The 12,020-nt window shown below is 37.4% G+C and overlaps 3 protein-coding genes across 4 annotated transcripts; 1 reads left to right on the top strand and 2 right to left on the bottom strand.

Annotated features, from left to right (window-relative positions):
- The first annotated feature begins 138 nt into the window (after window positions 1–138).
- On the top strand, window positions 139–3,274 carry LOC110772785 (uncharacterized). 2 transcript variants are annotated; one of them, XM_021977250.2, is made up of 2 exons: window positions 139–1,413; window positions 1,973–3,274. In XM_021977250.2, the coding sequence occupies exon 1, from the start codon at window positions 285–287 to the stop codon at window positions 1,404–1,406; it is 1,122 nt and encodes a 373-aa protein (XP_021832942.1). In that variant the 5' UTR covers window positions 139–284; the 3' UTR covers window positions 1,407–1,413; window positions 1,973–3,274. The 2 variants fall into 2 exon arrangements, 1 of the variants encoding a protein (XP_021832942.1); XR_002529153.2 differs by having other exon boundaries at window positions 141–2,531; window positions 3,094–3,274.
- Window positions 3,275–4,843: 1,569 nt separating this feature from the next.
- Window positions 4,844–6,986, bottom strand: LOC110772783 (nascent polypeptide-associated complex subunit alpha-like protein 1). Its single transcript, XM_021977249.2, has 4 exons — window positions 6,826–6,986; window positions 6,179–6,266; window positions 5,475–5,608; window positions 4,844–5,359 (listed from the first exon to the last, which is right to left on the bottom strand). The coding sequence occupies exons 1-4, from the start codon at window positions 6,883–6,885 to the stop codon at window positions 5,027–5,029; spliced, it is 615 nt and encodes a 204-aa protein (XP_021832941.1). The 5' UTR covers window positions 6,886–6,986; the 3' UTR covers window positions 4,844–5,026.
- Window positions 6,987–8,815: 1,829 nt separating this feature from the next.
- On the bottom strand, window positions 8,816–11,693 carry CRR22 (Pentatricopeptide repeat (PPR) superfamily protein). Its single transcript, XM_021977247.2, has one exon. It carries the CDS (start codon window positions 11,596–11,598, stop codon window positions 9,115–9,117), a length of 2,484 nt encoding a protein of 827 aa, XP_021832939.2. The 5' UTR covers window positions 11,599–11,693; the 3' UTR covers window positions 8,816–9,114.
- Window positions 11,694–12,020: the final 327 nt, after the last annotated feature.

Raw genomic sequence — 12,020 nt, 5'->3', positions numbered from 1 at the left:
TTGGAATGTGTATTGAAACTGCAGAACAAAAGTGGTAAATTGATAAATTATAGTAAAAATAATAATTTAGGGGTCGTTTGGCACTGGCAGTGCTTCTCTAAGAAGCACTTTTGCCCAAATGTAAGGTGTACATAGTTAACTGTCGGGTCCAAATAGTTTTCCCTCTACCGATAAAGGAAAAACCGAAAAGCCCAGCGAAAACCCTAGTTACCTACTCGATCCCAATCTTTCCGGTCTGGCTACAACGGGAAATTTGTGTTACAGTGTGAACATCGGCTTCCAAAATGGCTAACATTGTCCTCAGAAATCTGCATTCTTTAGTACAAAAACGCCTTCTTGCAACATTACCAACGCCTACATCTGCATTATGTTCATCTTTTACAGTTGAGTACCTGGTGAAGTCATGCGGGCTTCCTTTAGAATCTGCAATCTCAACCTCCAAGAAGCTTCAGATTGATAAGAAGCAAACCCATCGGATAGATTCGATGCTCAAATTCTTGAAATCTAACGGATTTGATGATGCCCAAATCGCCAAATTGATCGCCAAGCGCCCCAAAATCCTCCATTACAAGGTACTCAACAATCTGGAGCCCAAATTCAACTTTCTCATTGAAAATGGCTTTGTGGGTCAGAATCTGCCAGAGCTCGTTTTATTGAATCCAGCCGTTTTGACTCGGAGTTTGGATTCTCACATAAAACCAGCAGTTCAATTTCTCAAGAAATTGCTTTCAACCAATGATGTGTTGGCGGCGGCCAAACGCTCTTCATGGCTGTTAAACACCGATAGTGAGGGTACAATTCAACCCAATGTGGCCCTTTTGCAGAATGAAGGTGTTCCCTTTGATGTTTTAACAAAACTGATAGTGTTACAGCCAAGGACCGTTATGCAAAATGTTGACAGAATGGCTTATGCAGTTAGAACAATAAAAGATTTGGGCATTGACCCGACTGATCCGATGTTTGTCCAGGCTCTTCGAGTTATGATCTCTATGAAAGAGTCAACATGGAAAAGGAAAATTGAATTTTTTAAGAGTTACGGGTGGTCTGAAGATGATATTCTGTCAGTTTTTAAGCGCCAACCATTTTGTTTAGCTTGTTCGGAGGAGAAACTTGGGAGAGTCATGGATTTCCTTCTGAACACTGTGAAGTTGGAACCGGAGACTATGATTGCCAATCCCATGCTTCTTATGCATGCTTTTGAGAAAACAGTTCTACCAAGGTATAATGTTTTCAAGATTTTGGTTTCTAAGAAGCTGATTAATAGGGACAACAAGAGGCTGTCTTGGTTGATCACACAAGGTGAGAGGAGATTTTTGGATAGGTATGTTCTTAAGTATTTGAATGAAGTCCCAGACCTACTGGAGATATACCATAGTTCTAAGGAAGAGACAATAGAGATTCCTTAGTACAATAGTAAGTGGACCTGTGAAATTTTGTATTGAAATATTGTCTCTTTGCTATGGATTTAGAGTTCTTTTTTATATGTAATCATTTAGATTTGTTTGGTTGACTCTCGTTTTCTGATTCGTAGTTTGTGTTCACATTATACAACTTTTTCCCTAATATCAGGCAAATTCCTTGGTGGTATGATTATTTAAGAAAAAAACAAGGGACATAAATAATAAAAAGGCGAAACTCCATCTTCATGCACTTAATTGGTTTAAGAGCATGTTTTGACTGCGATTGCTATTAGCTACCTTCTGTTAGTATCATGAAGTCCTTGCTGCATCTGTTGAGAAGTGAAGGAGACCACTGTTTTAAACATAATCAGTTAGTTTTGACTGCCCATTGTTCTTTTACTAATAATTTTATATTTCCAAGCGGACATTTATAATTGTATCTATAAAGGGAACCATATCAAAGAGTCCATTCTACTAGAATCAAAGGCATTATATGTTCGTGATACATTTTGGCTTTTCTATCTCTTCCATTTTTGTTTGTCTTGTTCTAATGTTGCTTTCTTTTTGGCTAGACGTCGGGGCTTCTTTTGATTCTTGAACGGTTTTTGTTACTGAGAAATTGAAATGGATTCGAATTCTGATTTTCCAGTGGATGAGGTTGCTGCGATGGATGTTTTTGGATTTGAAACAGCATTTGAAGGAGAAAATTGTGGTGTTTGTTCTAATGTTTTTGCAACAAGTTGGGCAGATGAAAGAGTTCATTAAGTTAAAAATATACCTCATTTTAATCTCGCTTGAAGTTCAGTAGGATAATTTTTTAGGATAATCTTGATTTTTCTAATGGGTACAGTCCTTGTACATAACTTTGGTTTTCTAATAGTGTTGGTACTTTTAGGATAATCTTGATTCTGTACAGGGTATTTTTGTGTGTCCTCTGCTATGATGGATTTTTTTCTGGACTGAAAAGGACTTTATAGCAGCCAGTAAATGATGTTGCTGTTTGCTGTAATGTTTTCAAAATGAGGACAGTAGAAGAACGACTGCACCTCATTGAGAAATGCTTGGGATCCTTTGGTAAGAAGATGGTGGGGATTTACAATGGATCACATATGTTCAAAGGCTCCAGTGCTGGTAAATTTTAAGATAAGGGTTGTACATCACTGAATATAGGGGCAGTATGTGCATGTATGAAATATGGTGAATAATATTTTAACGTGCCTTCTTAACAATGTTTTCTTTAAGAATGCCTTTTCTGTCATCTTACCTATTTGAATTCATCAGCCTTGCATTATGTCCTGAGGTTCTTAACTAAAATTAAATGCTTGGATACATTATCAGCGTACTTGTATGTATTGGTATGCAGGTCTAATTTTACCAACAAACTAGGATGCTTGAGACTGAAATTACTTTTCTTGCTTTTCCCTGTATTAGTACCCTTACTCTTAGAATTAGAAGGTCCATGGTTTTTTCATATGATTTCACCAATTGCTTTCATTATTCTGAAACTTGTTGAGGGAGTAGTCATGCCCAAAAGTGATGATCACTTATTTTGGGAAAGAAATTACACGTCTCCTTCCATATAAGGAGTCATTCATATCCTTATATAGAGATCACAGTTTTACATATGTGCATAAACTTTTCCTTTTGTACTTTTGATGGATTATTTTTGCAAGTGTCAAACTGTGATTTGCAGGTCACAAGGAATGGGTCGGTTGGAAATTATTTGACGCAGCACAAGCTCCAGAAAATCCAATTTTTTTTCTTTTTTGTTGTTGGAAGCTTCCGAAAATCAAATTTATGCAGATGTAATATAAATTTGTGATGCTTTCTCATTTTATTAATTTATCTCAGTTCTCGCCTGTGTTTTTCGTTTTCTTCTTTGTTTCTTTTTGTTCCTTTGGTCTGACTAAGGTATAGTGCGTCGATTCTGAGCAAGAAATTTGTTGAATAGACTACCATAAGCATCTGGTAGTTACAAAAGCCTGTGTGGATGAGATTGTGAACTGATCTCCATATCATTCTGATAATAGAACAGGAAAATAAGCCTCCATGGCAGAACCTTATCATAAACAATAATAATTACATTACGGAAATGCTAGGGAGACCCGAAGACCAAATTTATAGACCACCTTGTAAACCACTGATCTAATAGAGAGGGGCCTTATTATATTGGTGAACTCCTCCAGCTCTATTAAACAGATGGTTTACAAGGTGGTCTTCCTAGCATTACTACTGCATTATCATAAAACTACATGTACCTACAAAATTATAGGTGTATGTCGTGTGGAAGATACGGAATGACATGAATAATAAGCTGGTGCATGCTGAAATCCCTGATGAACCCCACGTGCCTTTCGATCGTGCTGTGCAGATAGCAAGGGGGATTCAGGGAGGCTGTATAGCCATATCACTTCAGGAGGCTGTTTAGCCACATCGCCGATGTAACCTTCGGGGAGACAGAGGCCAGATGGAGGCTAGGCAACCGGATTGAGGCTCTCTGAAATTGAACGTTGATGGGGCTTAAAACGCAGGAGCTAGGAGAGGTGGCACAAGTATGGTGCTTCGACATGAAAAAAGGAAAGCTTTGGTGGTAAATGGCCCTTCCTCTTCTTGGAGTTACTTGCCCTAGACAAACTGAAATTTTGCCTAGTCTTTGTGGGCTTATTTCCCTCTTTTTGGGTGTTAAAACATTTCTCTATTTCCAAACAAAGAAAATTTTGTTAAATGTAAATTACAGTTGTTTACTGTAACCAAAAAATTCAGGTTAGAAACTAGGTACTAGAAACAAGATTTGTCATCCCACAGTTGCAATGCTTTGATATAATCAACTTATACATTCATATATTGCAAAAATCTAATGTCATATCTTGTGACAATAAAATCCAATGTTCTTTTTTTATCGTTCTTGATGTCCCCTAACCCCAGCATGCTCTGTCGTATTTGCACAAGCTGAATTTGTATCTTACCAATACAAGATTTGAACTTAACCCTGTTGACCCCAACTCCAAATTACATCCAAATACCAATTGCACCCCATAAACCCTAATCATGGACAGACTTCCAGCCCCAGTTAGATGATAAAACAACATTCCGTACTTTGGAGCCACAGGCAAACCTAAAACGCTTGCCCAGAAAGCTTGTCATTAACATTTAAGAATACCAAATACCATCATTTTCAAACTCATAACATGTGCACTTTTACCAGATTATCGATTTCACAACATTTGATCTACTTGCCAAAAACGAGTTCCAAATAGGCATGAAATTTCCAAAACCAGTCGAGATTTTGGAAGCAAGAAAAAGGCGCAAATATGGCTTGTGCTATGGTTTCATGGCATCCATGGAATATGTTTACTTTGGGACTGTCACTTGCGTAATACCATGATGAAATTATGGTTGTGAACTTGACAACTTGACCACAAATCAGCAAAAAGTACAGCTACTAAACTTCAAATGGGCATGGCTCAGTTTTATGCAATTCTCAGTTTGTCACTGATACAACAATGTTGAGAAACACATAACTAAATTGGAAATAATCCAGACCAACTTCAAGCACAAAAGATCTGGACAAACCATAAAAAAAAAACGAAAAACAAAACCATCGAATGAGAAAACATATCTAAAACTCAGTTGGTAAGCTCCATAATTGCAGAAACTATGTCTCCATCTGCAGCCTTCAGTGCCTTTACAGCCTTTGATCTCGATACTCCTGCCTGTGTCATCACCAACTCAATGTCCTTGGGCTCCACTCCAGTCTCATCTACATCTTCATCATCCTGAGCAAGGGTCGAGGTCTCAGGTTTGGAGATCACATGACTGAGATCAGGAGCCTTAAACTGCTCAGCAGCCTGAGTCTGTAGTTGCGAGCTCAAGTCCTCAATCTTTGCTTCACCAAAGATAACATATGTGTCTGAAGTTGGACTCTTGAAAACATCCGGTTTGGATATCACAAACAAGATCTGGTTATTTAAAGCCACAAGATATTATGTTAACAAAAAAGCCATATACTAATCTGAATGAAAATTTTAAAAGGGAATCAAATAAAAAAAATATCAGAGTAGGAAATGCACGAACATTCTTGCTCTTTTTGACTGTAACCCGGCTAACACCCAGAATGGGCTTCATTCCAAGCTTCAACATTGCTTTGCGGCTTTTCTTTTCACTTCTGCTTTGCTTTGACCTCCCACTTGCCTCTCCATCTTGTTGTCCTGATCACAAAGGGAAACAATGAGAAGATAATTAGAAAGTTAACATGTTAAACAAGAATAAACCAGGTGAGGTTGTGTCCTTAATGAGAATGTCTATATGTCTTGGGTAGGTGCATCATGACTCAAACTGTAAATTAACAAACTTCTTTCATTTTGTATGATCAAATACCACTGGAAGTTCATTTGTTCAAACCATTAGCCTCACTCTAATATTTCATTTTTCTAAGCCCACGTGTATGACTAGAGCATTGTGGCCTTAGATGAAAATTATAAGCTAGAGTAACCCATACTAAAGTTTTAATGTAAAATCAAACAACCCAACTAGATGGCTCATATGTTGCAGACTTGCAGTGATGTGAAAGATGACAAATTTTCATGTATAAATATTACATTTTGAATATTAAAACTAAAAGTACGGCTTACATTCCAACCTACAAAAAATTATTACATGTCCACATAACTAGTGCCCAGAAAATTAATAAATGCATATGTATCCCTTTAACAAGGGATAGAGAGGCCGGAGAGTGAGGGAGGGGGGGAGCTAAGAAAAAACTTGACAATAAAACTTACCCTCGGCTTCATCATCGTCCTTGTCATCATCGTCATCTTCGTCGTCGTCATCCTCGTCATCTTCCTCTTCAACTGTTGGCTGATCAGGCTGCCAACAAAAGGTATTTAGTTAAAGACATCCCAGCCTATTATCAGAAAGGTAATAAAACAAGAGAAAGTAATAACGAAAAATATCCAAATTTTGATATCCATTGGCATCATTGAAAAAGAAAAAACATTTAGGTAGAATAATTTTGATGTAAACGTGTTTCATTACATGCACTTTCATTCTTTGGCATCTGTTCAACTATATATACCTTCACTAAAATCAATTTGGGTCAGGTAATTTACCAAATCAAGAGATCTTTGGTCATGAAATTTGAAGGTTATATGTTAACTAAGTAAAATATGATTGAACATATAAATATATAGAAACAAGACAAAATAAGTGAGATGATATTTTCATTCAATACCCACTTGAAGTTTTCACTTTAACTACCAAATCCATCCAGAAATTCAGCAAATGATGTTTTCCAGTGGTAAAGAAATTAAAGCAAAGCACTGGCATTTACAACATGTAGATATACAAATTATCCGACTCTCCACTCAAATACACACAGAGGCACCGCAAAACCATTAATCTTCAGAGAGAGAGAGTTAAGACTTACATCGATGGCTTGCTGTTCGAGATGGGCAGCGAGGAGCTCTTCCTGGGTCTGAGCAGTCATGGCTTTGGTTTGTAAATTGGAAGAGTTACAGGAGAAAGTGAAAGAGTGCGTACTGCAAAAACCCTAAAACCCCAAAATCGACTTCGCAAGGGATTGTAGTTGGCGCTTTTATACTAACGAGCTCACAACTCGGTGTTGTAAATGACGAGTTTGACATTAAGCTCATTCGATAATTACCAATTAGTTCTTACTGTTGGGCTGGGCTCACAGAAGAGACATTTTAATATATTTCGGGTACACCACCTGCCTGGTGTACCATCTAATATACCTAGGACGTATGAAATTACTCTCCAACTTACTGCACTACTTTTTATGACGTGCGGTTGGCTGCATTGAAAATATTCTACATGTCCTATGTCTATTGGATGTTACTTAGAGTTATTATATAGTTATTTTTTAATTTTTGTGGAAAAATTATAGACTATAGTAATTCTCATTTCTTACTTTCCATGAGTACTGCAATCATTTCTATTCATGAATTTATATACATTTACAAATATATAAGGAATAAAACAATTATAATTTACGTGGGTTCAACGAAAATCCATAATAAAATACTTGAAAGAATCAAGAATCAGATTTGATTATGAGACAATAGTTGATCTCATACCTATTCATTCTCTCTTATTCCTAACTCCTCCGATTCATGACTTTTCATATTCCAAGTTTACCGAGCATTCTCTGGACACTCAAAGTACTTTTTGAAATACTTTTCCAATTTACACTTTCTATGCTCTCAACAATGGAATCTAGACGATTGCAAATGATGAGATATCTATGATGATTTTGAGAAGGAAACATAAAGATTTTCGGAAGATTTTGCATTATTTATTTCAATTTTCAGCTTTGAAAATGTTTGTGACACGTGCGGTACGAGAGTTGAGCAACTTATTAGATGTTGTTAATTGCACAATTTGACGATATGTAGTTTTCGGCAACTGTCAATTTAAGAGATGTTTTTAAACAAAATTTATGTGTACAACATATGATATTACGGTGGCACCACATCATTTGATGATTTAAAACTGCAAAAGGTTTGGAGTATTTAGGATGATTGATAAACATTCAAGCCAATTGACCTTCCCCGGTTATTTTTGTATGAAACAAAATTTTTACATTCTTTTTAAAAGTGTGTCGAATTCTTTATTTATTTGTATCATAACATTTTAAAGTTGATATTTTTAGGAGTTTCCTAAAAGCGCTAAAAGCGATTATGAGTAGAAGTACTTTGCAGAAAAACAATCCGAAATGAACTCCTAGTCTTTCATAAAATATAACAGAAAGACTAGGGTGTCGTAACCTCCGAATTATAGTATTGTTAAATTCTTAGACTTAGAGAGAAATAACATGCAAAAGTAATATTCAAATAGCTTTTCATTGTCTCCAGTCATTTCAAATTTTACGTACTTATACCTGTCATTTCGAATCCATTCTAAACACATTTCTATATAGTATTGTTCCAATTCCAACCAATGTTTTGTTGTCAAAATCTAGATCTCTTCCTTTAAATCTTTCCGACTATTTGCTGGCATATTTGGTATCAACGGAACGTAGTCAATTTGTGTTTAACAACAAAGTTTCGTATGTTTTTCATGCAGTTACTTCTATCAAAAGAATTTTACCTCAAATTTGGCAGATTAATCAGGCTTTACACACCCAAAAAAAAAAAAGGGGGGGATAAAAGTCTACTTCCTCTTTTATTAAGTAGCAACCACCTGATCATCTGTTTTGGAAGCTCAATTTTGATGGTTTCGTTCTTCAGTCAGGCAAAGCTGTGGCGGGTTTTGTCATTCAAAATCATCAATGTATAGTCAAATTAGCAGGAGATTGAAGGAGATTTGCTAACTTTACTTTCGTCTGCTTCAGTATCATCATGTTCCTCCTTGGTGTATCTTATAAAAGCATTTCAAAATTTCGCCGAGACGAAAGGAAAATAAAGACCACAAAGGATGACATTTGGAATGATCCAAGTATAATAATCTCATGGCATAAGTATCGAGCAACTGAGATATACATGAGTCATGTGACAGTTAAATGCCGTTGTACACCACATCTCCAATGTTTCTGTAATGAAAGCTCTTTTTTTGTTGTTGCATGATTTCATGACCTTCTAAAACATCAAAAATAACCAAAACCTTGTGAATCTACACCTAAGTTCCCATCCCTGAAAAGAATACAACAGTGGCAATTATACAACTGCCGAAAATAAAAAATTGAACAAAGATACGGTCACCAATAATCACCACAAGAACAGGTTCCATTCTTGAAATGATGGAACCGATGCATATCACGCACTATGATCTCCCGTCCAGTTACAAGTGAGATGTACTTGGTTGCATTATGGCAATCACCACAAACTCGTAGATTCTTCCGAATGTGTATGGTTGTACCAGGAGTAGTATTCAAGAGTCCAAATGCAATAGCCAGCTTCTCACTGTGGCTATTGAGTAACTGCTCCTTAACATCAGCTTCCACATCATGAATTGAATTGGTGTCGGGCACATAACCGGCAGCCTTGATCTCATCTCCCAGAGTCTCCAGAAAAGTATAAATTCTTTTGGATTGGGGATGGCTTGTGCTTCCAGAGTAGAAAGTGTGAACCTCATTCCTTAAATCCACTAAACTGCAGCCTGGAGTTTTCTGAAGCCCTTTCTTCTCCATCATTTTTCGCACGTTGGCAACTTTGTCCCACAATGAAGCTGTGTAATATATGTTAGCAAGCAAAACATGGTACCCACCTTCAACAGGATTTAACTCAAATATCTTGTCTGCTGCCCTTTCACCCAACTCAACATTTTTATGAATTCTGCAAGCCCCCAACATTGCACCGAAGACAGTAATACCGGGCTCCATAGGCATCTTTTGAATAAAATCCCAAGCCTCACTTAGCCGGCCAGCTCGACCAAGAAGATCAACCATGGCCCCGTAGTGATCCATTGCAGGCTCCAAGCCATAATCTTCTTTCATGCTTGCAAAGTATTGGAGACCCTCTTCTACTAAACCTGAGTGACTGCAAGCAGAGATCACACACAGGAATGTAATATCATTTGGCTTTATTGTTCCTTTTTCCATTTCATTGAACAGATCTACAGCAGCTTTTCCCAACCCATTTGTTCCATATCCATCGATCATAGCGTTCCATGTTGTCACATGCCGCTCATCCATCATGTCAAAAAGTTTTCTGGCAGTGTGGACAGCTCCACATTTTGCATACATGTCAACAAGAGCAGTCATCACAAAAATGTTTTTGTCAAAACATGTTCTTATAACAAGTCCATGAATCCACTTAGCCTGTCGTGTAACTGATAACTCCGCAAGAGCAGGAATAACACTCACCATGGTAAATGAATCTGGTTTCATATTTTGAGATTGCATCTGACAAAAGTGACTTAAAGCCTCGCTGACGCGTCCATTCTGTGCATAACCTAATATCATGGTATTCCATGAGACAAGGGTTTTACCTTGCAAGTTTTTAAATATCTTTGCAGCAATATCAACTCTCTTACACTTGGAATACATGGACATCAAAGAGTTCATTACTGACACATCAGATCCGAGTTTCAGCTGATCCAATAATTTATGTATGAACTTTCCCCGTTCAAGATCCCCCAAATCAGCACAAGCATGTAAAGCTTCCATTATAGTAACGTTGGTTGGTTGAAAGCCTTCATCCAACATCTTCTGGAAAATCTCCATTGCCTCCTCTGCATCTTCATTTTGTACATACCCGTCTATCATGGAATTCCACGAAACGGCAGTCTTTTGTTTCATCCTATTGAAAATCAACCGAGCAGTCCCTACTGATCCACATTTCGAATACATGTCTAGAAGAGCCGTAGAAATGTTTACAAGTGATTCAAAACTGGCTCTTAGAACATACGCATGAATTGATTTTCCAATTATCAAAGACCCATAATCTGCAACAGCAGGTAAAAGAGTGACCAAAGTAATCGAATCAGGCTTCTGGCCTTCCTCCTGCATTCTTATAACCAACTCCAAAGCTATCTTGGCCAACCCATTTTGTGCATAACCAGCAATAATCGTATTCCAAGAAACCAAGTCCCTCTCAGGCATTCTATCGAACATCTTATATGCCTCATTAATCTGCCTACATTTAGCATACATATTCACAACCGCTGTCATCGCAAACAAATTCGTGGCAAACCCACTACTTATTAGATGCGCATGAATCTCCTTCCCCCTCCTAAGATCAGCATTATCCCCACAAACTTTCAACAAATAGGTAAAATTATACACAACTGGTCTAATACCATCAGACTTCATTCGGCAAAAGAAAGACATGGCGTCACCTAAAGACGAGTTCTTGGCATACCCTTTTAGCAGAGTGTGGTAAAAAACCTCAAGTTTATCCTCAACGGTCTCGAAAACCCGAAAAGCCTCACTTGGGCTGCCATAATTACAGAACAAGCTGACGAGCTTGGTCTGGAACAAGTGCTCATTGTAGAGGCCGTTCTTGATAATGAGAGGGATGATTTGGTTGAGCTCTTTTATGGAAGTGCAGAGCTCAAGGAGAATGGCTGCAGGGTGCGTGTAGACATGAGAAGGAATGTGGGTTCTTTGGGAAAGGGTGTGAAAGGCTTGGAATTGTGGGGCTGAGCTTGGAGGGCGAGCTCTAGAGGGAGTTAGTGGTGGGGGTGTTATGGAGTTGGTTATGGGGAGCAGAGCTGTGAAGTGCAAGAGCTGTGAGCTCATCTCTTTGTGCTTCTCTTACGTCTCATGAGATGAGTGTCTCTGGGAAAAGGGCTTCTGTGACATGAGGATAAAATAATACATTTCACAAAGAACATGCTTAATTGGGGTTACAAAAAAAAATGCTTAATTGAAATAAATAAAAAAGAAAATATTTATATATAAAAAACATGTTCTCCGGTTACCACTTACCCACCTCCAAAAGCATTTTGGATATATTTTTAAAACAAAAAGTTATAAAACTCAGTTTTTCAAAATTGGCAGGCACACTCTCAAGGGGCCAGTGTATTATTACTACAGAATGAAATGAATTGACTTCAAAATTAGTGCTTTTGGCAAAAATAAAACCAAAAAAAGTGTCTACCAAAAATTAACGCACTTGAGGATAGTTTATTATAAATATTGAATTATGGGATGATTGTATT

Source organism: Prunus avium, chromosome 2 (assembly GCF_965620075.1).
Source record: "Prunus avium chromosome 2, drPruAviu1.hap1.1, whole genome shotgun sequence".
In the NCBI taxonomy this organism is placed as follows: domain Eukaryota; kingdom Viridiplantae; phylum Streptophyta; class Magnoliopsida; order Rosales; family Rosaceae; genus Prunus; species Prunus avium.
The sequence above is the reverse complement of the archived record's forward strand: the minus strand, read 5'-3'. Positions and strand labels throughout refer to the sequence as shown.

Excerpts from the sequence above, each read along its gene's own strand:
- CRR22 (XM_021977247.2), bottom strand. The coding sequence starts at position 11,598 with ATGAGCTCACAGCTCTTGCACTTCACAGCTCTGCTCCCCATAACCAAC.
- LOC110772785 (XM_021977250.2), top strand. The coding sequence starts at position 285 with ATGGCTAACATTGTCCTCAGAAATCTGCATTCTTTAGTACAAAAACGC.
- LOC110772783 (XM_021977249.2), bottom strand. The coding sequence starts at position 6,885 with ATGACTGCTCAGACCCAGGAAGAGCTCCTCGCTGCCCATCTCGAACAG. Across the intron at positions 6,267-6,825 it reads TCGAACAGCAAGCCATCGAT|CCTGATCAGCCAACAGTTGA; the intron begins GTAAGTCTTAAC and ends TTTTGTTGGCAG. Across the intron at positions 5,360-5,474 it reads CAGTCAAAAAGAGCAAGAAT|ATCTTGTTTGTGATATCCAA; the intron begins GTTCGTGCATTT and ends TTAAATAACCAG.